At 36.2% G+C, this 24,432-nt stretch overlaps 1 protein-coding gene across 4 annotated transcripts in view; it reads left to right on the plus strand.

Moving 5' to 3' along the window:
• Positions 1 to 447: 447 nt before the first annotated feature.
• The window catches only part of LOC131151705 (small ribosomal subunit protein bS1c), a 38,520-nt gene continuing 14,535 nt past the window's right edge, over positions 448 to 24,432 (plus strand). For 3 of the 4 annotated variants that reach the window (XR_009135749.1, XM_058103080.1, XM_058103081.1), the window contains exons 1-3: positions 543 to 873; positions 6,510 to 6,785; positions 7,057 to 7,137. Coding sequence is in view for 3 of the 4 variants with exons in the window: in XM_058103080.1 (XP_057959063.1) it covers positions 595 to 873; positions 6,510 to 6,785; positions 7,057 to 7,137 (636 nt within the window). In the remaining variant the exon portion in view is untranslated. Of the gene's footprint in view, positions 874 to 6,509; positions 6,786 to 7,056; positions 7,138 to 24,432 lie in introns of all 4 variants that reach the window. The other variant, XM_058103082.1, reaches the window with a different exon arrangement.

Genomic DNA, 24,432 nt, shown 5'->3' on the forward strand with positions numbered 1-24,432 from the left:
TTATGTAAGTATTATTCAGGAAATAATTTTTTCTAATAGGGTATTATTTAATATATTATTTTAAAATAATAATAAAATGAAAAAAAACTCTTCATTCTTCCCTTATTTTATTTTTATTATTTCTTTTACTTTTGTATCATTATACTCAAGTCGAGTTGGGTGTTTTGTTTGCTCATTGATCCATCATCCGACCTATGTGTTCATTTTATATACAATTATAATTTACAGCACATCAAAATGCTTTCAAAATTAATTTTGTTGGCGAGATCCAATTAGTGCTATGAAAAGTTAAAATTTTCAAAGGAGAATTACTACCATCAATAGATCCACTTAGAATTAAATCAGTGTCATTTTTTTCTTAATGTGTTTCGTAATTAAAAATTCAATAAATAGCATAAGCAATTTGATAAGTTATATTTTTTGCATCATTTTTCCTCACGTGAAGCTCCGAGCCTCCCGTCCAAAATTCTACAGTGGGATGAAGGAGCTGGGTGGGTCCCGGTTGGCCCGCCCTCCTTATCCGAGCAGAAGCCAAGCTAGAAAAACAAGACCATCAACCCATCCGATTCATTCCTCACAAACTCTGCACCCAAAATGGCGTCTCTGGCGCAGCAATTTGCATGCTTGAGATGCCTACCATTGCCCTCCAAACCCTTCTCTCCGGCGCAGTCCAGCAGGCCCAAACGCCTCTCCGTTGTGTCGGCGGTGCCCGTCTCCAATGCCCAGACCAAAGAGAGGCAGAAGCTCCTTCAACTCTTCGAGGAAGCGTACGAACGGTGTCGCACTGCTCCAATGGAAGGCGTGCCCTTCACCCTCGAAGACTTCCACGCCGCTCTTGATAAGTACGACTTCGATTCTGACATCGGCTCTAAGGTCTGTGAGTGTGTTGTTTTGTTTTGTGCGTCTGTTCTTATAATGCTGCTTTTGAAATTGCGAAAACTGGAGGTCCAGAGGGATTGTTTGCTGATGGGTATGAGCTTGAAGTGGACTTTGTTATGAATTATTTGAAAATCCCTATTGGGTGTGTCTAAATTGTGATTTAGTTTGATGGGTATGGGCTTGAAGTCGATTTTGTACTGATTTATGTGAAATTCAATATTGGTTGTGTGTAAAATATGATTTAATTTGATGGTTGATGTTTGTTTTTCTCGTTAATGGGGGTATTTGATGGGTCATTTTTGTGAAATTTCACTCATCAGTGCGTTTAAGCTGTATGCTTTTTGACATTTTTTCTGCACTAGTCAAAACTTTGGTTGAGGGATGAGTTGCTGATGGATATGGCTTGGAGGAAATTTTTTCTGGATTGTCATATAGTTTAATGGTGATGTTTGGTTTTTTGTTTCTGTTTCTGTTTTTTTTTTTGATGGGTTTGGGTGGGTTGAACCTTGAGCAAATTTCTAAATGAGAATTTTAATTGTTTGGAATGACTGTAGTTCTTGCAATCATTTTATTTACTCACAACTTGCAAAGCTGCTTCAAAAGCGGATAGAAAGAAGGAAAGATTGAACTGTCAGTTGTCAGGCTTTATTCTGTCTAAGCACAGTTGCGAGGCTAATGCCAAAATTTTTTTTTGGTCCTTATTATTATTATTATTATTATTATTATTATTATTATTGGGTGCTTTGCCCTTATGTTTAGAGGTTTTGGACACTGGATGGGAGTTAGTGAGTTACACTCGGTGAGATTTTCATGTCTACCACAACACAAGTGTAGACCTAATATGGATGTTTTTGATTATCTATGGTTGGGAACGTTGGTGATGTTTCAAATTTTGGACAGTTTTTTCAATTTTAATTTTCTGGTTTGTGGCAGCAGGTTTATGATGTAAATACAGGTTCTCTTTATAGTTTTTTCTCATCTTAAAATTTTGCAACAACTATATTGTTTTATACGTTTATGATGGTATTTGAACAGTCAAATACCATTATTTGCTGCATAACTAGGGCTGGAGATTACTCATCTATACAGCCTATAAATAGACTAGCTCCAGCCCTTTCCAAGACAAACAATCAGTTCTATCGTCTCATCTCTCTTATATTCTTCATCCATTTTATCATCTTGTAGCCTGTACCCTTCTAGCAACAAGCTTGCAACTTTTCTAGCTTCTTTTCTATTTTTTGTGTCCTCATTTTGAATCTACTCGAAAAACTAATTATTATTATTTTTTATTTTGTTCATCTTCATTGTTAACCAAATACACTTGCACCTATAGCTAAGATTTTGTGAGTGCACACAAGCCTAAGCCCACTGAGTAATCTTGGACCATGCACACATTACTATTTGTGCTGAGAATTATTTTCTGTAGGTGTGAAATCGGTTTTAAGAACATTGATCCTTCCATGCCACAGCTCTGCTATAGTAATATTCATACTATTTATTTTCTTATAGCATTTTATTTCTCAACAATCCTAAAACCAAGTATGGACGCCTTCAACCTACACTAGAGAAACTACTGGTTGCCTCACTCGCATGAATCCTTTGATGGGACTAATTACAAGCGTTGGAAAGCAAAAATTTACTTTGCATTGAAAACACTGTTAGTGGTCTATGTTCTATAAACTTATCGATCACAACTGGAAGGAAATAATTACCATGCCATACTAAATTGGGAGGAAGATAATGAGAAGTGCAAAAACTATATTCTTAATACCTTGTTGAGTAAGTTCCACAATTTTTACTATACGTAAGGCACTACCAAGGAGATATGGGAAATTTTCAACAAAACAACATCACTAAATGCTAAAACCAAGAAATCTGCCAGCATCAAATTCTTGTACTACGAGATGATTGATGAAAAAATAGCAGATTTTCAAATTTGAGAATTTCAAAAATTGCTACATGACATGCTAGTAAAGGGAATAAAAGTGAACATGTGCTCCAAATAGCCTCGCTGATTGATAAATTCTTGCTATCCTAGAATGAGGCCAAGGGAGCATTGATGCACAAAAAGGACATAAACTTGGAACGACTTATTGTCTATCTAAGGATGGAAGAAATTGCTCCTGGGCATAAGCTCAGGTGGTAAGGACTTGCGTCAGACGGCCTTGGACAAAGGTGAAGTCTGGGGTTTGAACCCTGCCGCTTGCAGTGCACATCCGCGATTTACCTCCTACGTGTTGGTCGAGGGCACGGCTGGTGTAGGCGTGGGATTAGTCTGGTTCGTAAGCCCAGGACACCTGGTGATATATATATATAAGAGAGAATAGAAGAAACTAATGGAGAAATGGCAGTTCAAAATAGCAAAGTGGCGAGGAAAGTGAATTTGGTAGAAGATGACAAGGTGAGATCCTAGGGGAATTTAGAATTTTAGAATTAGGGGGGGGGGGGAACAAGCTAGTGAGAGCTAGACAATAGAAGGTTTTGCATTAAGAGAACCACCTAACCAACAACCGACCGCATAACTGAACCAACAACTGAGGAGACAACGGAAGTAACAACTATTTTGACAGCTGACTGAGGTACAACTCATCCTACTTAAAGAAGATGAGAGCTAACTATTATATTTGTGGTAAACCTGGATATCATGCATCATAGTGTAGGTTTCGCTACAGGGGAAATACAACAACAACAACAACAACAACAACAACAACAACAACAACAAAAACAAAAAGTCCCAAGCTAATATAGTGGAAGATGAGGTAATTGCTGTTGTGGTATTTGAGGTCAATCTTGTGGAGAATCCACATGTCTGGGAAGTGGATATTGGAGCTACTAAACATATGTGCAGGGATAATAACCATTTCAATATGTATGAAAAAGTTAATAGGGAATCAATGTTAGTTGATAATGTTCAATCCGCTCCTATGCTAGGAAAGGGTAAATTGAATCTTAAACTCAATCATATGCCAGATATTAGGAGAAACTTGATTTTTGGATCCATTATCAATAAGGTTGAATCAAATTGGTTTTTGAGTTAGATAAATTGATCTTGATTCGTAACAATGTCTTCTTGGGTAAGTATTGGTGGACTATTTGTGGTGACTGTTATTAATGATATGAATAACAATGCTAGTTTGCTTCTTTGGTTGATTTCTTAGATCTTTGGCATGATATATTAGGGCATAAAATTTGCTTGTGTTGAAAGAATGAGGAATCTATATAACAGGCTTTGCTAACTTAACAAAGAAAAATGTGAAATTTGCGTAGAAGCAAAATTTATTAGAATACCTTTTAAATCTATGACAACTAGAAGTATACTATTATTATAGTGATTTGGAGATTTTTAAAGTCAGATGAGTAGGGGAAGAGGTGGTAAGAAATATTGCATAATTTTTTTTCTTGATGATTTTCCAAGATATATAGTAACTTATTTATTAAGGTCAAGAGATGAAGCCAAAGATTCCTTTATTAAATTTAAAACAGAGGTTAAAAAAAAAAGGTAGGAAAGTTAAAAGACTAAGAACTCATCAAGGATAATTATGGTTTGAAAATTTAAGCAAATTTTGTGAAAAAATGGATTAATACATGAGGCAGCAACCCCTTATACACCTGCATAGAGTGGTATAGCTGAAAATTAAAATAAAACATTAAAAGATGTGTTGAATGTAATATGCTTGTAAGTTTAGGGTTTGCCTTCTACTATGTGGGGTGAAGCTATTCTATGTGCTAATCACTTACTCAATAGAATACTATGTAAGAAAAGTGATAAAACACCTTATGAATTATGGAATGACTATAAACCCAATCTAAAATATTTGAATGTCGGGGTGCTTAGCTAAAGAAGGTTTGCAAGAGGTAAAGAAAAGGAAAACTGATCCTAAAATTAGTGACAGTGTATTTATAGGATATGCACAACATAGTGCAACATATACAATAACCACGGAATTGATGCTCTGCTAAGCGGAAGATCACTTTTCTTTCTTCACATAAAGGTTGTCCTCATTCAACCCGTCGAACACCTTTTGTAGATGCTCTCCATGATCCTTTAGAGTGAACATGTAGACAACAATGTCATCCAGGTATACCACGAAAAACTTGTCGAGGTATTCATGAAATACTTGGTTCACCAATATGAAGAATGTCATTGGCGCATTCATCAACCTGAAAGACATCACCAAGAATTTATACACCTTGAACCGTGTCACGCAAGTAGTCTTTGGCTCATCACCATCTGCCATCCTAACTTGATAGTAGCCAACCGCAAGTCAAGCTTGGTGAAGTACTTGGCATGACCCAGCTTATCAAATAAATCAAAAATCAGTAAAAAGGGATACTTGTTGTGCAAAGTCACCTTGTTGAGTGCGTGGTAGTCCACACACGTCTGCATGCTCCCATTATGTTTCCTTTGAAACAACATTGGTTCTCCAAATAGTGCTTTGGAAGGATGTATGTAGTCCTCTTCCAATGAAACAATTAGCATAAAAAAATGCTTCTACAACTGTAGAGTATCTGCAATAAAACAATCCATAGTTTAAAGGCCCCTAAGATATTTCAACACTTCTTTTAGTGTTATCTAGTGATGATGCCCAAGATTATGATTATAGCTACTTAGTCTACATACAACTTATGCAATATCTAGGCGTGTATAATTCATTAAATGCACATACATTAAAGAACCCATTATTTTTGGCATGCTCAGCCTTAGCAACAAGATCACTTTTATTTTTATTTAAATGCAGACTAGCATTGTAAGGACTTTTAACAAGTGTGCAATTAAAATTATCAAAATTTTTCTGAAGTTTTTCCGCATAATGTGATTAGAATAAACGAATACCGTTATGTTCATGTGAAACTCTTATACCCAAAATTATATCTACTTGTCCTAGGTATTTCATTTAGAATTTTGATGCAAGAAACAATTTGGTTAAATTAACAATTTCTACACTAGTACCAAATATTAACATATTATTAACACATAACCATATCATCCCGCCAACATCACCATCGAACTTACTACACAGACATTTATCTAACTCATTGATTTTATATCCATCACTTAGAAGAATGCTATCTAACTTTTCATATGTAAGGGTGCTTGCATAAGTCCATAAAAAGATCTAACCAGTCCACAAACTTTATGCTCAGCACCATTGTAGATAAATTTCTTCTTCTAGATCACCATTTAAAAAAATGCATTTTTTACATCCATCCAATGTATATATAACAACAACAACAATAATAATACTATGTTAGCCATAAATCAGAATCACTTGTTAGTCAATTAGAGTAAAAAATCATCCCTATTATTATTATTATTATTTTGACATCATTGATTCAACCACTAGTTCAATGTGCCTGGTTGGAGCGGTCTAGTGCTTCATTGGGTTGGTCACCTATTTAGAACCAGCACCTATCTTGGTTCTAAAACCATGCTTTAGCTGTTTGATTTTCACTCACTCTGGAAAATCTTATGCCAAGATAAAGACTTCATTTGCTTCCTCGCCCTTTAGTCACGGGACAGGGAGAATATTCAGTTTTCTCCTTAAGTATTCCAACAGTATATGGTTTTTATTTTGTCTAGTTTGATGTATAAGGGAGAGTGGTTTGATTGTCTGTAAATTTTTGTTTAGATAAAGGGAACAGTGTTCGCTACAGATTCTAATGGGGCATTTGTTGATGTTACTGCGAAATCTTCTGCATACCTGCCTGTACGAGAGGCCTGCATACACAAAATAAAGCATGTAGAAGAAGCAGGCATAGTTCCTGGTTTGCAGGGTGAGTTTGTGATCATTGGTGAAAGGGAATCTGATGATAGCTTGATCTTGAGCTTGCGTTCACCCCAGTATGACCTTGCATGGGAACGTTGTAGGCAGCTTCAAGCTGAGGATGTTTTTGTCAAGGGTAAGGTGGGTATACAACAAAATAATTTCTTTTATTTTGTTTTCAGATTTTGTCTGGAATGTTATCATAAATTATGAATGTCTTACAGCAATTTAAATTGGGCAACAGGTATGATGCAGTAGAGTATTGTTCTTGGTTTTCCTGAATTAATTTTTTTTTGCTGCCTTCCTGGCAACTATTTCCTTATGAAACCATTGATTTCAAAGTGTGTATGCACAAAATAGTTAGCTGTCTGAACAACTGCTTGTAGATTCATGTCTCAGAATATATCTGCAGGTTGTTGGCGGAAACAGAGGTGGAGTGGTGGCTGTAGTGGAGGGTCTTCATGGGTTTGTTCCATTCTCACAGATTTCATCAGTGAGTTTTTTCAACCTGGTGTGCAATGTCTTTAAGGCTTCATTTGGTTTTCTTGGGACTTGTTTTTGGCATGCAGGTGGAGGGTTGGGTGGGTGGGAGGTTGAGATATATGTGGTAAACAATTGGGAGTTGTTTACCAAACAATGAAGAGAAGTGCTTATATTATTATTTGTAAATTTAGGTTACACATTTTCCTTCTTCGCTGTGAGGCAGGATTGAGCGCACAATCATCCATTTCATTTTGGTCATTGGACACTCTTTGGTGGAGATTGCGATGGATTTTCTTTGTGAATGTATAATTTGAAGCAGTTTTGCAAAGAATTACAAAAAGGCTTCCTTATTTCCCATTTTGAATATGGAGAATGTTCTCCAACTTTTCTATATAGATGGTGCAAAGTGGAACATAAGGTGGCAATTTTGTATTTTTTTTTGTAAAATAGGAAATGGAAAATAGGATTATTTTTTCACAACTGAATAGGAGTTTATATTTTCCTATTTGAGCATTTCCAATGCCGGACAAATGGTGTACTAGTAAGGAAGAGTGAGCTAGAGGGGTAGGGGTAGAGGGTAGACCGAAAATAACATAGAATGAGATAGTGAGGAAGGGTTTTATAGCTCTCAAGCTTGTTAATTATCACTTTATCTAAAAGCTTAAGTTGTTAGATTGTGGGCTAACAATGTATATCAACCTTTAACACTCCCCTGTATGTGCCCAACTACACGTGGAGAGAGAAACAAATGAGGGAGAACAAGAAATGACATTTTAAAAACACCACATGATAAACACGGGCAACAAGACTAGAAACCAGAACCTTTTGGTAACTAGTTCTGATACCATGTTAGATTGCCACTTTGCCAAAAAGCTTCGGGGCCGTTTGGCACCACTGTAAAAAAAGTAGAGAAATGAAAATCAAAAACGAAAACCAAAAACCAAAAACCAAAAATAGGGACTAAAAGCTAGAAACCAGTAACTTGTTTGGTTCATATTTATAAAACTAAAATAAATTAAAAACTTAATTATTAATTGTCATTTTGATCTTTAAATAAAATATTATTGTAAAAATATGATTAAAATAATAAAATTGCAAAATAATACACATTAAAAAATGCTATATTAAAAAAATTTATTATAATTATTTTACTTAATTGTTATACTTTCAAAATTTACTTTAATAATAAAAATTTTATTGAGCATGGCAATTGCAAATGGTAAATATGTAATTGGCTTTATTATTATTTTTTGAAATTTATAAATATTCTTATTTCAATTATATTTAAGTTCATATGATCATTTTATTTTAATTTTAATTTAAAAGTGTATAAAAATAAATGATTGAATTCAAAAGATCTTTTTCTGGATATTAAAACCATAAAATCTGGTTTTCAATTTTTTTGCAAATAGCAGAAAACCGGTAGCAGAAATAGAAAACCAACAACACAAATAAATTATTTTTATAATCTGTTTCTTCACTGTGCAGAAACAGAAATAGAAAATAGAAAGCAGCAACGATACCAAATAGGCCATAATGGTTGGGCCAACAATGTATATCAAGCTTTAACAAGGCTGTTAGAGGAAAGTGCCCTTGATCGTATGACTTGGCGGAAAAGGACTCATGAAGCCGACTCCACCTAGTGGCACTTAAGGCTTGGTTTTGTTGTTGTTGTTGTGTTTATACTAGTTGTTTTTGTGGCAAGACCTTAGGTAATTGTCATTCGTCAAATGTATAGGCTAAAATTTAGACAATATGACAAGATTCCTTATGCATCAATACACATATATGATTAATTAATTAAGAAAGCAACAAATTTATGATTGTTTTTTTTACAAGAATATTGTTAGGTTTCTCAACTATTTTAGGATTTCTATTTAATGTTGTGTTGATTTTTTCTTATTTTCCTTGTTATTTTAGGAGTAATTATTGGAATCCATTATGGACTTGGATTGGGATTTATATTTAATGTTTTTACGCTACACTCCAACTAGGAGTAGGATTCCCCACCCTATATATATATATATATATATATATATATATTATGTATGTATGTATGTATAAACCCAATGGGGTTTTTTATTCAAGCAATAATATAATTCATAGCCTTTGGCTAATTTAGAGATGGATCCCTTCAAAGTGATCCACCGTATTTTCTCATTTATTTTCCATCATTTCAATTTCTCCAATTTCCCTATGATAAATCCTACGGTCTTATCATTTGGTATTAGAGCTAGCGTTTCATGGAAGCCATTAACCCGCTAACAAGAGCAAGATCTTGAAATTTTTGATCTTCGCTCATACATAATGACCTTAGAAAATTTAGAATTCTTAGATGGAAGCTATGCTAAAAGGCTAAACTTAGCAAAATGTTTAAGCCTCAATTTGAAGAGATCCATGCATCTCTCTCTATACTACGTAGTGCATCTTCTTGTAAAGAGAGAGAAGATGATGCCTCTACGTCAGCTAATCATAAGGAGTAGATAAATGTGTGTGAAGGAGGTCACCAAAGAGAGTGTGATCATGGTCTTTGTCGTATGAAGGTGGCATTTCTTTGGTGGGATAGTGATTGGGTTTCTAGGGCTGAAAAACACTTTTGCTTTCACTGCACTCCACATACATCTAAACTTGAGATTGCTGCTATTAGTATGGAGAGTGATGCTATTTCAATGGTATGACTGGTTTGAAGCTTGTTATAGGATGCCTTCATGGGGAGAATTTGTTTCTAGATTATTTGTTCAGTTCGGCCCTCTGGGTATGAGAGTATTGATGTAGAGCTTGCCAAAATATGTCAAACTAGCACTGTTTTGGAGTACTAAACGTGTGCTATCAAACATAACTAAAGATTGGAATCAAAGCCAACTTGTTGGTGCTTTTATTGATGGTCTCCTACCTGAAATTTGGCATGAGATCAAAGTACATCAGCCATGGATTATTGCTGCTGCAATTTTCTTTCCATGGTTAGAAGAAAAAAAATTGGGAGAAGACATTGCTCTAGCAAGACCATTGGAAAGCATATTGTCAGCAACACTATCACACCACGTGCTCCTCGCAATCCTCCTAGCAAATGGTTGACTCCATAACTTCAGGAGAAAATAACAAAAGGTTTGTGCTAACATTGTGATGAGAAGTGGCATAGGGGACGTTGTTGTAGAGAGGGATGACTCTTGATGGTTGAACCAGTGGAGGAACTAGAAGAGGGTGTGGATTATTGGGTTGATTCAAATCAAGAAGGTATGAAATCTGATGATAATGATGAAAGTATCACTTCTTCAGTTCACGGTTTAGCCGGGTATGCTAATTCTCATAACATGGAAAATTAATGGCTTCCTAAAAGGCCAACTTGTCACTGTATTAGTTGATAAGAGTAGCACTAATAATTACATGGATGCTAAATTTAAATAACTGGCCTATCCTGTGGAGTAATGTGAAATGCTTGATGTGAATATTGTAGATGGAAGGACCTTGACATGTTAGATCAAGTGCTTGAAGGTTAAACTTACTATGTAGAATCATGAGTTGTATGTTGATTTATTTTTGTCTGCCATTAGAAGACTATGAAGTGATTTTGGTTATTGAATGGTTATAGACTTTGGGTGACACAACTTGGAAATTTTCTAATCTAGTCATCAAGTTCACAATGAATCAGTAAAGTGGCTTTTAAAGGAAAACGTTGTGGTAATGTCACCTTAATTCCAAGCGATCATATGGAGAAGCTTCTTACAAAGGAGCAACATGGTTGCCTAGTACAACTTCAAGCATTAGAGGAGTTACAACATCAATTTGGCTAGGATGAAGGGCTAGAATCTTTTATTTTAGAATTTTTTTCTACCTTGTTTGTGGAGCTCCAGGGGTTGCCACCTTGTCATACACATGATCACTGCATTCCTATATATTGCTAGGTAATGTACCCTATGCCGCCCTTATCGCTATCCTTATTTCAGAAAGTAGAAATCAAAAAGATAATGAAAGAAAGGTTAGAAATATTAGATGCTGGCATGACTCAACCAAGTGTCATTCCATATTCTTCACCTGTCTTATTGGTGAAGAAGGAGGATGGTTCTGGGCAGATGTGTGTTGATTATCAAGTACTTGAGCAAGAGCACTATGAAGGATAAATATCCTATTCTGTTGTGGATGAGTTGTTAGACAAGTAGGAAGGCTCCTAATAGTTAACCAAACTCGACTTGAGATTAGGCTATCACTAGATTTGAGTACACGAGGATGACATTTAGAAGACTGCATTCAGAACTCATGATGACCATTATGAGCTCTTGATTGCGCCTTCTGCCTTTTAGAGTCTCATGAATGACATTTTCCGACCTTGCCAATGTAAGTTTGTTTTTATATTTTTTGATGGTATCCTGATATATGGTTTGTCTTTTGAAGATCGTTTGTCATTTGCAAACTGTACTCACCACTCCTTGTGAGCATCATCTGTTTGCCAAGAAATTTAAATGTAGCTTTGTTTGATCCCATATGGAATACCTTGGGCGCATTGTTTCCTAAGGTATTTCAATTGATCCTTCTAAATAGAAGTGACGACAGACTAGCATATTCCACAATCAAGATGTTGCGAGGATTCTTGGTTTGATTGGTTACTACTGGGAGTTTGTCAAGGATTATGGAAAGTTATGTTCCATTGACTTCTCTACTAAAAAAGGATGCATTCAAATTAAGTGAGGAGGCTGAAAAAGGCATGTCAAGCTTAAGCATGCACTGTCCACCATACCTGTTCTTGCCTTGTAGATTCCAACAAGGTGTTCATCATTGAGTCTAATGCATTAGAAGTTGGCATTAGTGCACTTTTAATGCAAGACAGACGCCTTATTGCTTTTACTAGAAAGGCTGTTTCTCCATCCCATATAAGCAAGTATGTCGACAAAGAGATGCTAGCCATTGTGCATGTAGATGTAGTTACAAAGTGGAGATTGCATTTAATTGGTTGGGATTTCGAAAGTTGAATTGATCATATGAGCTTGAAGTATTAATAGAAGCGGTCACTAAGTTGTTGGGTCATGACTGAGATTATTTACAAGAGAGGGTCGAGAATGTGGTGGTAGATGCACTCTCATGACTTCTTGAGCAAGTTGAACTTATAGCTATTTCTGTACCTGCATGTACTATTACAGATCAAATCAGGAAGGAATGGTGGCAAAATTCAGAGACTAGAGATACTATCTAAAGACTGCAGGAAAGAGCCAACTTCAGTCCCTCCTTACTTTTGGGCCTCTTTAAAATTATTGTACAAGGGGAGGATTTTATTTGTGCCTAATTCAGCACACAATCGAACAATACTGCAAGAATTACATGCATCACCGGTTGTAGGTCATTTTGGGCTTTTTAGAACCTACAAACACATTTCTACTGAAGTGGTATGAAAGGTGAAATAAAAAATTTTGTGGCAGAATGAGATGTTTGTGAATGACAGAGGCAAGTCCAGGCCTTCTACAATCTCTTCCTATTTTAGAAAAAAGATTGGTCTGGTATCTCAATCAATTTCAGTGATGGATTGCCATCTTCTTATGACAAAATCTACTATAGTAGAAAAAGATTGGTCTGATATCTCCATGGATTTCAGTGACAATCTGCCTCACAAAATATGCCCATTTTTGTGTTATGGATCACCCTTATACTGCTACAAGTGTTGCTTGTACTTTTTGTTGAGAACATTGTATAAAATTACTTTGTCCATTGTTAGTGATTGAAACAAAGTCTTTACTAGCAACTATTGGAAGGAGCTTTTCCGTTTGTGAGGAACACAATTGAATATGAACACAGAATTATCCACAATTGGATGGGCAACTTGAAGTTGTTAATAGATGCTTGGAGACTTTTCTTCATTGGTTATTTAGCGACAAATTGAAAGATTGGGTGCGATGACTTCCATGGGCAGAATGGTGGTACAATACCACTTATCATTCCTCCATCAAGTTACCTCCATTTGAGGTTGTTTATATGGTCAAGCTAATCCTCACCTTGTTAGATATACAGCTGGATCCTCCAAAATTGATCAAGTTGACAAGGAGTTACATGATTGAGATAAAGTGATTTGGCTCCTTAAGGAAAACTTTGTTGCAACTCAAGCTTGTATGAAATAGCAAGCTAATAAGCGTCGCAGTGAAAGGGGATTCTCAGTGGGAGATTGAGTTTTTCCTAGGTTAAACTTTATAGATAGATATCTGTGATTGTTTCGTTCTCAAATGATGAGCATTGTTATGGACTCAAATAATTACTCATAAATAACAAGAAAAATAAGGAAAAAGTCAACAACAACGACAACAACAAAACCAAGCCTTAGTCCCACTAAGTGGGGTCGGCTATATGAATCCTTTTCCGCCAATTTATGCGATCATGGACCATTTCTTTTGATAGATTCAAAGATATTAAATCCTTACTCACTATCTCCTCCCAAGTTATTTTAGGTCTACCCTCTACCCCTTCTACTGCCCCCCACAGTAACTAAGTCACTCTTCCTCACAGGTGCACTATAAGGCTTACGTTGCAAGTGTCTATACCATCTGAGTCGTCCCTCCCTTATCTTATCTTCTATAGGAGTTACACCTAACTTACCATGAATATGTTCATTCCTTAATTTATCTTTCAATGTTATACCACTCATCCATCTAAGCATCCTCATCTCGGCAACTTTTACTTTTTGGATATTATGTTTCTTTGTCGTCCAACATTCTGATCCATATAGCATAGCTGGTCTTATAGCTGTCCTATAAAACTTCCCTTTCAATTTTAAGGGTATTCTACGATCACATAGAACACTTGAAGCACTTCTCCATTTTACCCAACCTGCTTTAACTCTATGCATTACATCATCTTCAATTTCTCCTTCAGCTTGCATAATAGATCCAAGGTATCGAAATCTACAAGTGCTATTTATTTCTTCATCATCAAGTTTAACTTTGTCTCCAATATTCCTCCTATCATTACTAAAATTACATTTCATATATTCTGTTTTATTTCTACTTATCTTAAAGCCTCTAGATCCCAAAGCTTCTCTCCATAATTCTAACTTAGCCTCTACTCCATCCCTTGTTTCGTCAATTAATACAATATCATCTGCAAACAACATACACCATGGAACCTCCTTTTGAATACTCTTAGTCAATTGGTCCATCAGTAAAGCAAAAAGATAAGGACTCAAAGCAGATCCTTGATGTACACCTATGATAATTGGAAATTCTTTAGTTTCTCCATCTATAGTCTTTACACTAGTCATTACTCCATCGTACATATCCTTAATGACATCGGTATACCTACAACATACACTCTTTTTTTCTAAAACCCACCATAGAACTTCCCTAGATATCCTATCATATGCTTTCTCAAGGTCAATAAATATCATATGCAAGCCCCTCTTCTTTTCCCTAAACTTTTCCATTAACCTTCTTAAAAGATAAATAGCTTCTGTGGTAGATCTCCCAAGCATAAAACCAAATTGATTTTCTGAGATCTTCGTTTCTAACCTTAATCTTTGTTCAACTACTCTTTCCCATAGTTTCATCGTATGACTCATAAGTTTAATTCCGCGATAGTTATTACAATTTTGAATATCTCCTTTATTTTTGTATATAGGTATTAAAGTGCTTTTCCTCCATTCATTTGACATTTTCTTAGTTTTTACAATTGTATTAAATAAATTAGTTAATCATATAATTCCGTTATCACCCAAGCATTTCCAAACTTCAATTGGGATGTTATCTGGTCCAATAGCTTTCCCATTTTTCATCTTTTTTAGTGCAAATTTAACTTCGTTAACTCTAATTTTGCGAATAAATCTTATATTTTTAGTCTTTTCCCTATTTGACAATTCTAAATTTAAGCCTTATATTTGGTTTTCGTTAAACAACTTACTAAAGTAACTTCGCCATCTTTCTTTAATATCTTCGTCCTTAACAAAGACAATATCATCCTCACTTTTTATACATTTTACATTTCCTTAGTCCTTGTTCTTCCTTTCTCTAGCTTTAGCAAGTTTAAATATATCTCTTTCCCCTTCTTTTGTACCTAATCTATCATACAAACTATTAAATGATCTATATTTAGCTTCACTAACGGCCCTTTTTGCATCTTTTCTTGCCTCCTTATATTTTTCAAAGTTATCTCTATTTCTACATTTTTACCACGTTTTATACCAAATTCTTTTTGTCTTTATGATTTTTTGTACATCTTTATCCCACCACCAACTTTCTTTGCTATTTGAGAATCTTCCCCTTGATTCGCCTAAAATCTCTTTTGCTATCTTTTTAATAGAGCTAGCTAATCTATTCCAAAGAGTATTTGAATCTATCCCATCCTCTAATGTCCAATCCCCATCTTTGATCATTTTATCTTTAAATTTTTTTATATTTTCTCCTTTTAGGTTCCACCATCTAGTTCTCCTACACTGGTTTATTTTATCCTTTTTCTTCCATTTTTTAATGCATATATCTAACACTAAGACTCTATGTTGTGTGGTTAGACTTTCCCCTGGAATAACTTTACAATCCTTGCATGATAAACGATCTACCCTCCTAGTTAAAAAAAATCGATTTGACTTCTATTTTGTCCACTTTTAAAAGTTATTAAGTGTTCTTCTCTCTTCTTAAAGCAAGTATTCATTATACTAAAATCATATGACATAGCAAAGTCTAAGATCATCTCCCCAGACTCATTTTTGTCTCTATATCCATATCCTCTATGTATCCTCTCATAATTTTTATTATCTCTTCCAACGTGTCCATTCAGATCTCCTCCTATAAATATTTTCTCAGTCCCTAGTATGCCTTGTATAATACTATCCATATCTTCCCAAAATTGTCTCTTAAGATTTTCTGCTAAGCCAACTTGAGGAGCATAAGCACTAATGATATTTATTATCTCTTGTCCTAATACCATTTTGATTTTTATAATTCTATCCCTTACTCTAGTTACATCCACAACACTATCTTTTAAGTTTTTGTCTATAATAATGCATACTCCATTCTTATGTTTTTCTTTTCCAGTGTACCAAAGTTTAAATCCTGATTTATCGATTTCTCTAGCTTTCTCCCCCACCCACTTAGTTTCTTGAAGGCAAATTATATTAATTCTTCTTCTAATCATTGTATCCATAATTTCCATGCTTTTACTCGTAAGTGTCCCTATATTCCAAGTTGCTAATCTAATCCTAGTTTCTTGAACTAACGTCTTTACCTGCCCACGTCCAAAATGATGTAGGAACCCTCGCATATTTGACACCGTACCCGGGCACCGACATAGCGCGTCGCTTCGGGGCGACGACCTAGCCCACCCTCGTCCACTTTTCGCTACACCCAGGTGGTTCAAGTGCAACACGCCACTCGTAGGGGACGCCCCAGCAAATATTCGGTAAGGATTTATATCATAGTGATCTGACAAATTTTACGCTGGCTGTCAGCTACCTAACGCAACCCTCCTCCTTAACCTGGGCTTGGGACCGGCTGTGTGTGAAAAAATTAGGACATTAAGTGCATCACAGGCGGAGTTAAGGAAAAAGTCAACATAGCTTTAAAAAAAAATCCTAATTGATTTTGTTTTTCTTAGGTTATAATATCCTAGAATGTATATGCCATATTGCTTTTCATTGTGACTTATTATCAGGCTCTAGGGTACATCCAGTTTTCATGTCTCTTGCTTGAAGAAGTCAAAGGAGCAAGTTACTGTGCATCACCACTTGCTTGATATTGCATCTACTAGTGAGGTTTAAGTGTAGCCACAAGCAATTTTGGTTTGCTAAGTGATCAAACGTAGAAGTCAAGATATCACAAAAATTTTAGTTCATTGGTCTCACTTACCAGCTGAAGAAGCAATTTAAGAAACTTATCAATCCTTGGAGGAGAGATTTCGGAGTTTATTGTTGCTCAATCCTTGAGGACAAGGCTGACTTGAAGGAGGCAGGAATGTTAGTATTCTCAAATCAATTAGGATTTCTAATGTTATGTTGACTTTTCCTTATTTTTCTTGTTATTTTATGAGTAGTTCTTGGAGTCCATTAAGGACTTGGATTGGAATTTATATTTGGTGTTTTTACACTTCTACTAGGAGTAGGATTCCTTAACATTCATGTACATATATATATATATATATATATATATGTATGTATGCATGTATATATGTATATATATATATATATATGTATGAATGTATGTATATGTATGTATGTATGATAGAGTACGTAGGGAAGTTCTTTGGTGGGTCTTAGAAAAGAAGGGGGTATGCAGTAGATATACTAATGTCATTAAGGATATGGGTGATAAAGTAGTGACTGTTAATTTTGGTCGGAATGCCCTTTCCATCATGTTTGCTTTCATTATACAGAAGAGATTTACATAGTTGTTGCCAGATTTTCAGCACTTTAATGCTGCCAGATTTTCAACATTATTTACAGCCTAATTGCCTGATTTTCAGCACTTAAAATGCTGCCAGATTTTCAGCATTATTTACAGCCTAATCGACATTATTTACAGCTTAATTTCTTGAATTATCTCCGTTAACATCCCCCCTTAAATTGATGTTGGTAAATCAAGAAGCATCAATTTGTCAACCAAGAACTGATGCTGGTGCCGAGAAAGAGCCTTAGTGACTATGTTTGCAGTTTGACGTTCGGTGGAAATGTGAGGAAGAGTAATCACTCGTTTGTCAAAGGATTTACGTATGGAATGGCAATCAACTTCGATATGTTTCGTATGCTCATGGAAGATAGGATTAGCGGCGATCTGAATAGCACTGGTATTATCAGCATGAAGAGGAGTGGAATGAAGCTGAGAAAAACCAAGTTCACCCAATAACACACGAAGCCATGTGATCTCAGAGCATGCGGAAGACATAACACGATACTCAGACTCAGTGGAGGACTTGGAAACTGTGTCTTGCTTCTTACTCTTCCAAGAAATGAGTGCATTGCCTAAGAACATGCACCAACTAGTAACAGAGTGACGAGTATCCGCACATCCGGCCCAATCAGCATCACTATACCGCACCAACTGTAAGGAAGATTCCTTAGGAAAGAACAACCCGTGTGTAGAGGTGGCCTTCAAATATCGGATGATGTGGCGGACAGCGGCTAAATGAAGATGTCGGGGAGCCTGCATAAATTGAATGACTTGCTGCAGAGCAAAAGAAATATCAGGACGAGTAATTGTTAAGTAGTTCAAACTCCCAACAAGCTGCCGATACAAGGATGGATCTGATAGAAACTAGCCTTCCTCTTGACGAAGCTCAAGATTTACCTCGAAGGGAGTAAGAACAGAATTACCTGATTGGAGACCAACTAATGAAATCACTTCCTGCGTGTACTTGTGCTGGTGTAACAACATACCAGTCGGAGTAAGCTGCACCTCAAGGCCAAGAAAAAACTGCAGGAGACCAAGATCTTTCATGTGAAAAGAGGACTTGAGATGATGTTGTAATTGCTTAATTAACTCAGTATCAGAGCCAGTAATTACAATGTCATCAACATATACCAGAAGCAATACAATTCCTCCAGAAGTCTTGCGAAGAAAAAGAGAGGAATCAAATTGACTCTGAGTAAAATGAAAAGCAAGCAGGGTAGAGCGAAATTTATCAAACCATGTACGCGGAGCGTGTTTCAGTCCATACAAGGATCGGTGTAGCCAACAAACCTCTGAGGAAGGTGTAGCAAACATCTTGGGAGGTGGTGACATAGATTTCTTCCTTCAAATCACCATGTAGAAAAGCATTCTTCACATCCATCTTCCAGAGAGACCACCCCTGCGACGCAGCAAGTGCCAAGATAATCCACATAGTAGTCATTTTGGCAACAGGTGCTAAGGTCTCTCCATAATCAATACCATACTTTTGCCGATTCTCAAGAGCCATGATACGAGCCTTATATCTATCCAGTGACCCATTAGATCGAAACTTGACTGAGTACACCCATTTACAACCAATAGGTTTGACACCAAAGGGACAAGTCACAAGATCCCAAGTGTGATTATCTTGAAGAGCTTGAATTTCTTCTTGCATAGCCTGCTGCCAACATGCTTGGGTGGCTGCCTGGGTATATGAGTGAGGAATAGAGACAGTGTCGAGAGTGGCAGTAAGCGAGGTATGAGGAAAACCATACCTATCCGGTGGATGTGTAACTCGGGTGGGGCACCAAGGAACTGTAGAATTAGATGACAGATCAGTGTCTGGAAGGGGCATTGAAGAAGGAGGAGGACGTTGATGATACACCACACTTGGTTTAAATTGTTTAATGGAAGAAGACACATCATTAAACGCGGGAAGAAGAGTAATAGGAGTATAAAAAATAACTGGACACTGAAAGTAATATTGATTTTTAAAGAAAATCACATTCCAGGAGATCCAGAATTTGTTTGCATGAGCATCATAACATACAAATCCTTTCTGAGTAGGACTATATCCCATAAAGGCACACGTGAGTGACAAACTGGGCAGCAAGCTTGTGATGCTCAACAGTTGGTAGAGGAACAAAACAAACACACCCAAAAGTATGAAAGGATTGATACTTAGGAGATATGCCAAATAATCGAAAATAGGGAGAATCATAATTTAGAGTGGCAGTAGGCAAACGATTGATCAAATAGACAACAATAGATAAAGCTTCTACCCAGAACTTAGAAGGTACAAAAGAATCAATCAAAAAGCACGTACGACATCTAAGAGAGGACGATTCTTATGCTCATTGACTCCATTTTGTTGAGGGGTATAAGGACAAGAACGTTGGGAAATGATCCCCTTTTGCTGAAGAAAAATTTGAAAAGAATGAGACATGTACTCCCCCCCCTAAGTCGGAGCATAAAGTTTTGATACAAGTACTGAACTGTGTCTCGACAAACGCAACAAATTTTTGAAAGATAGAAAACACCTCAGATTTAGAGCAGAGAAAATATATCCAAGTGAATCGACTATAATCATCAATAAACGTCACAAAATAACGATACTGACCATGAGAAATAATAAGACTCACACCCCAAACATTAGTATGCACAATCTCAAAGCAATTAGAAGCACGACTACTATGCGCAGGAAAAGGTAAAGTTCTACTTTTATCAAGAAGACACGTAGCACAATCAAACGATACAGGAGAAGAAGAAAAGGAATCTTTATTTCCCAAAAAACCATGTTTCATAAGATGAGCCAAGACAATAGAATTAGGATGACCCAATTTCTTATGCTAGACTTTATTATTATTGGCAGTAGCCGTACAAGCAAGAGAAACAACATTAGGAATAGAAAACTGTAAAGGGAATAAACGTCCCACTTTAGGCCCCTTCGTAATCACCATTCCTGACATCTGATCCTGCACAAGACAACCACCACAAGAAAAATGAACATCACAATTATTATCTACCAATTGTCCAACAGAAATCAAATTGGTAGAAAATCTAAGAGACAAAAACATTGCGAAATGAAGAGCCCAAATTACCAATAGCAGTAATTGGAAGAATATTGCCATCGACAATATGAATATTTTGCGTGCCTCTGTACTTACGAACACCATGGAGGCCCGCCATATTACCAATCATATGATTAGAAGCTCTCGAATCAACAATCCAAGAAGTTGAGTTAGTAGCTGTACCTTGCAGGCCTAAGGTCATAAAAGCAACACAATCATTTGTTGGACCATTGCTGGAGTGAGAACAAACGAGTTAGAGCTTGTAGTGGGTGGCGCAGAAGAAGAAGAAGAGGACTGAACGGCGGCTTGAAAAGCTTGGGATTGGCGATTTTGAGGCCGCATTTGACAGTCTTTGATGATATGACCTTCTTTCTTGTAGTAGTTACAAACTTTCTTAGGACAGTTGTGAACAATATAACCCTTGCAACTGAAACATTGCAACTTGTTCCTCCCTCTCCCTTGTGTTGCATTTGCTACATTCACATCCTCAGAAAATACCTTCCCAGAAATCATACCCATATAAGTGGATAACCGCTGCTCTTCACGCAATAAATCTCCCAAACAAATATCCAAAGAAGGAACCGGATTACAGTTCAATTGACTGGCTCGAATAGGCTCAAATTCAGGTTGAAGTTTTGTAAAAAATTGATCGTGTTGACTCTCAGCATGAACCACTTGAAGAGTTGCGAGTGCTGTAGGGGGAACCTTAGCATGAACAATAGCAGAATACTCGCTCGAAAGATTAATAAAACCAGAATAAAATTGTTCAATAGATAAATTACCTTGACTGTAATTACTAATTTCCAACTCTAATTGGAACTTCCGAGCATTGTTACTTTGGTGGTAAATACGGTGGAGATAATCCCACATAGCCTGAGCCGTGGTAAAACAACGATGATTGGTCACAAGGTGAGACTCAATCGTCACCAACAGCCAAGAGATCACCCTAGCATCCTTGACCTGAGGACCTCCCATTGTGCAAATTCCTTTTCATCAGTGGGAACTTGAGCAGAAATATCAATATGATTTGACAATTCGTTCCCTTTCAAGAGCATTTTAAATGGGAATTCCCACGTAGAGAAATTATTTCCAATAAATCGAACAATAGTATTTTCAATAGACATGATGAAAGGCACTGCCCTGTGTGAAAAACGACACAGCAGAGGAAGAAACATAGCACCTTCGTCGATCACAACAGGAGTCAGTGAAGCTGCTGACCACCACAGAAACTGCCGACAGCCACAAAAATGTGCAGCCACCATGAGAAAAACACCGAGATGAGTAGCCCGCAACGAAGGACAGCGTGTGCAGCTAAAAAAAAATTCCAGCAGCCCTAAACAAAACTCAAAACCATCAAAGTGGACACCACAGAGAAGGCTGACGCCCACAAAAAAGCAAGAAAGAACTTGCTGAAACCAAGAGAGAGAAAAACAGCGAGGAAAATCGCACCCAGCGATTAAGACCAAAACCATGGAATCAAAAGAGGGGCTCTGATACCATGTTAATTTTGGTCTGAATGCCCTTTCCATCAGGTTTGCTTTCATCATATAGAAGAGATTTACAAAGTTGTTGCCTGATTTTCAGAACTTAAATGCTGCCAGATTTTCAGCATTATTTACAGCCTAATTGCCTGAATTATCTCCATTAACAGTGACTAGCATTAGGACAATAGGAGGGGAATTTAGATAGTTTCCAAACACAATAGGTGTACGTCAAGGTTCTACTTTGAGTCCTTATCTTTTTACTTTAGTGATTGATGAACTTACTAGGAATATCTAGTATGACATCCCTTGGTGTATGTTGTTTGTAAATGATATTGTATTGATTGATGATAGTAGGAGTGGAATGGAATCTAAGCTAGAACTTTGGAGAGCCACATTAGAGTTGAAAGAGTTTAGGATAACTAAGAAAAGATAGAATATATGAAATGTAATGTCAGTAATGTAAGGAGTAGTAGTAGAGAGAAGATTAAACTTGATAATCAAGAGATTAATAGAACTAATAGATTTAGATATCTTGGATTTATTATGCAAGCAGAAGGGGAAATTGAAAAAATGTAGTACATAGAATTAAAACCAAATTGGGTAAAATGGAGGAGTTTAGGTGTGTTGTGTGATTATAGAATAACTTTAAAATTAAAAGGAAAGTTTTATAAGACAACTATAAGGTTGACTGTGCTTTATGGTTCAGAATGTTAGAAAGCTAAGAAACAACATGTACAAGTGTAGAAGTTGCTAAAATGCAAATGTTAAGGTGGATGAGTGGTATAACATTAAAAGATAAGAGTAAGAAACAAGCATACATGCAAGAATTAGGAATAGTATTAGTTGAAGACAAGATAAGAGAGGGGCGGCTTAGATGCCCAAAGGAGTGAGTTAGTTCTAGTTTTTGGCATGAAAAGTGGTAGGGGTAGGCCTTAAATAACTTGGAAATGAGGTAGTGAGGAAGGATTTAATAGCCTTTAATCTAATAGAGGAAAACACTTTCAGTCAGGTGAATTGGCAGAACAAGATTCATGTAGCCGACCCCACCTAGTGGGGCTTAAGGCTTGTTGTCGTTGTTGTTGTGCATATATATATATATATATATATATATATATATACATATGGGGGTTTTTTCATTCAAACAATAATATAATTCAAAGTTAGGTTTCCTTGAAGTGACCAACTCTTTTTTTCTCTTTTATTTCCTTCCTTTTAATTTCCTCAATTTCCTATGATTAGACCCTAGGGTCTTATCAAATGCATAGAGTGATATGCAAGATTCGAAATGATTTCAAACATTATCCAACATAATTTCCTTGTGAACAGATGTCGTAAACTTATAGGGAAGAGAAAAGGGATCTCCTTGTTAGATGGGAGGTGGTCAGGAGACCTAAATAGGAGGGGGAATTGGAACTTTGTAATGTGGTTTCTAAGAACATCTACTTAATAGGTAAATGGTTATGGTGGTCCCTTGAAGAATCTAACTCCTTGTGGCTTTAGGTAATAAGAGCAAGTATGTTGTTCATAGGAATGGGTGGGATGCAGGGGGAGTAGCATTGTCACCAACTACTTAAATTTTGATTTCAGTGGAAATTTTGATTTCAGTGGAAATTTCGATGGTTTCAATTTGCAAAAAATTCTACGAAAATTTCGATGGAAATTTCAATTTTGATTTTGATTTAAAGAAATTACGAAAATTTATAGTAAATGATGGAAATTTACAATAAAACTTTAGGAAATATTAAAATAGATGATTATGCTTAATATGGTATCGAAATACATTAAAAATATCCTTTTATGACAAGTTTTTAGTGTGTAGGGTGTTAAATTGCATATCGCGAAACTAGCTATGCAGTGAAGAATATTAAGACGATTATAAAGTTTTGGGGCTATTCCTTTGATGATTGAAGCCAACAAATTTGTCATTTTAAATAACTACATTTTCAATAAATATCATATATTTAATGATCTAATACCACATGGAGTTTCTTGGTGGCTCAAGGTCATCTCTGCTATCCCTATCACTGGGATTTTGAGATGACATATATTGTTTACAATAATCACTTCATGACATATAATTTCCAAAATATTGAGTATAGGTGTACATGTGTTGTTCATACTCCATAGTCATTTGATTCATGGCAATTTTTACTTGGCCAGAAGATCTTCTTGTACTAGGATGTCTTCTATTTGTTGTATATGTCCATAGTATTGCTTTGCATTTGCATACTGACCATACTTATATTCTTGGCCTGTTTGTCCATACCCATAGGTATGTGGTTGCCAAATTTCCATATTGTTGTGCTTGCTCATATGCATACGGAAATAGTTGACTATATGTTGATTGTGAGGAACTGCCCTCTGTAGATTGATAACCACTATAACTATTGGAGTCATGCTTTGCTTCTATACTCATAGATTCCAA

The sequence above is a fragment of the Malania oleifera genome, chromosome 3 (assembly GCF_029873635.1).
Source record: "Malania oleifera isolate guangnan ecotype guangnan chromosome 3, ASM2987363v1, whole genome shotgun sequence".
Classification (NCBI taxonomy): Eukaryota; Viridiplantae; Streptophyta; class Magnoliopsida; order Santalales; family Ximeniaceae; genus Malania; species Malania oleifera.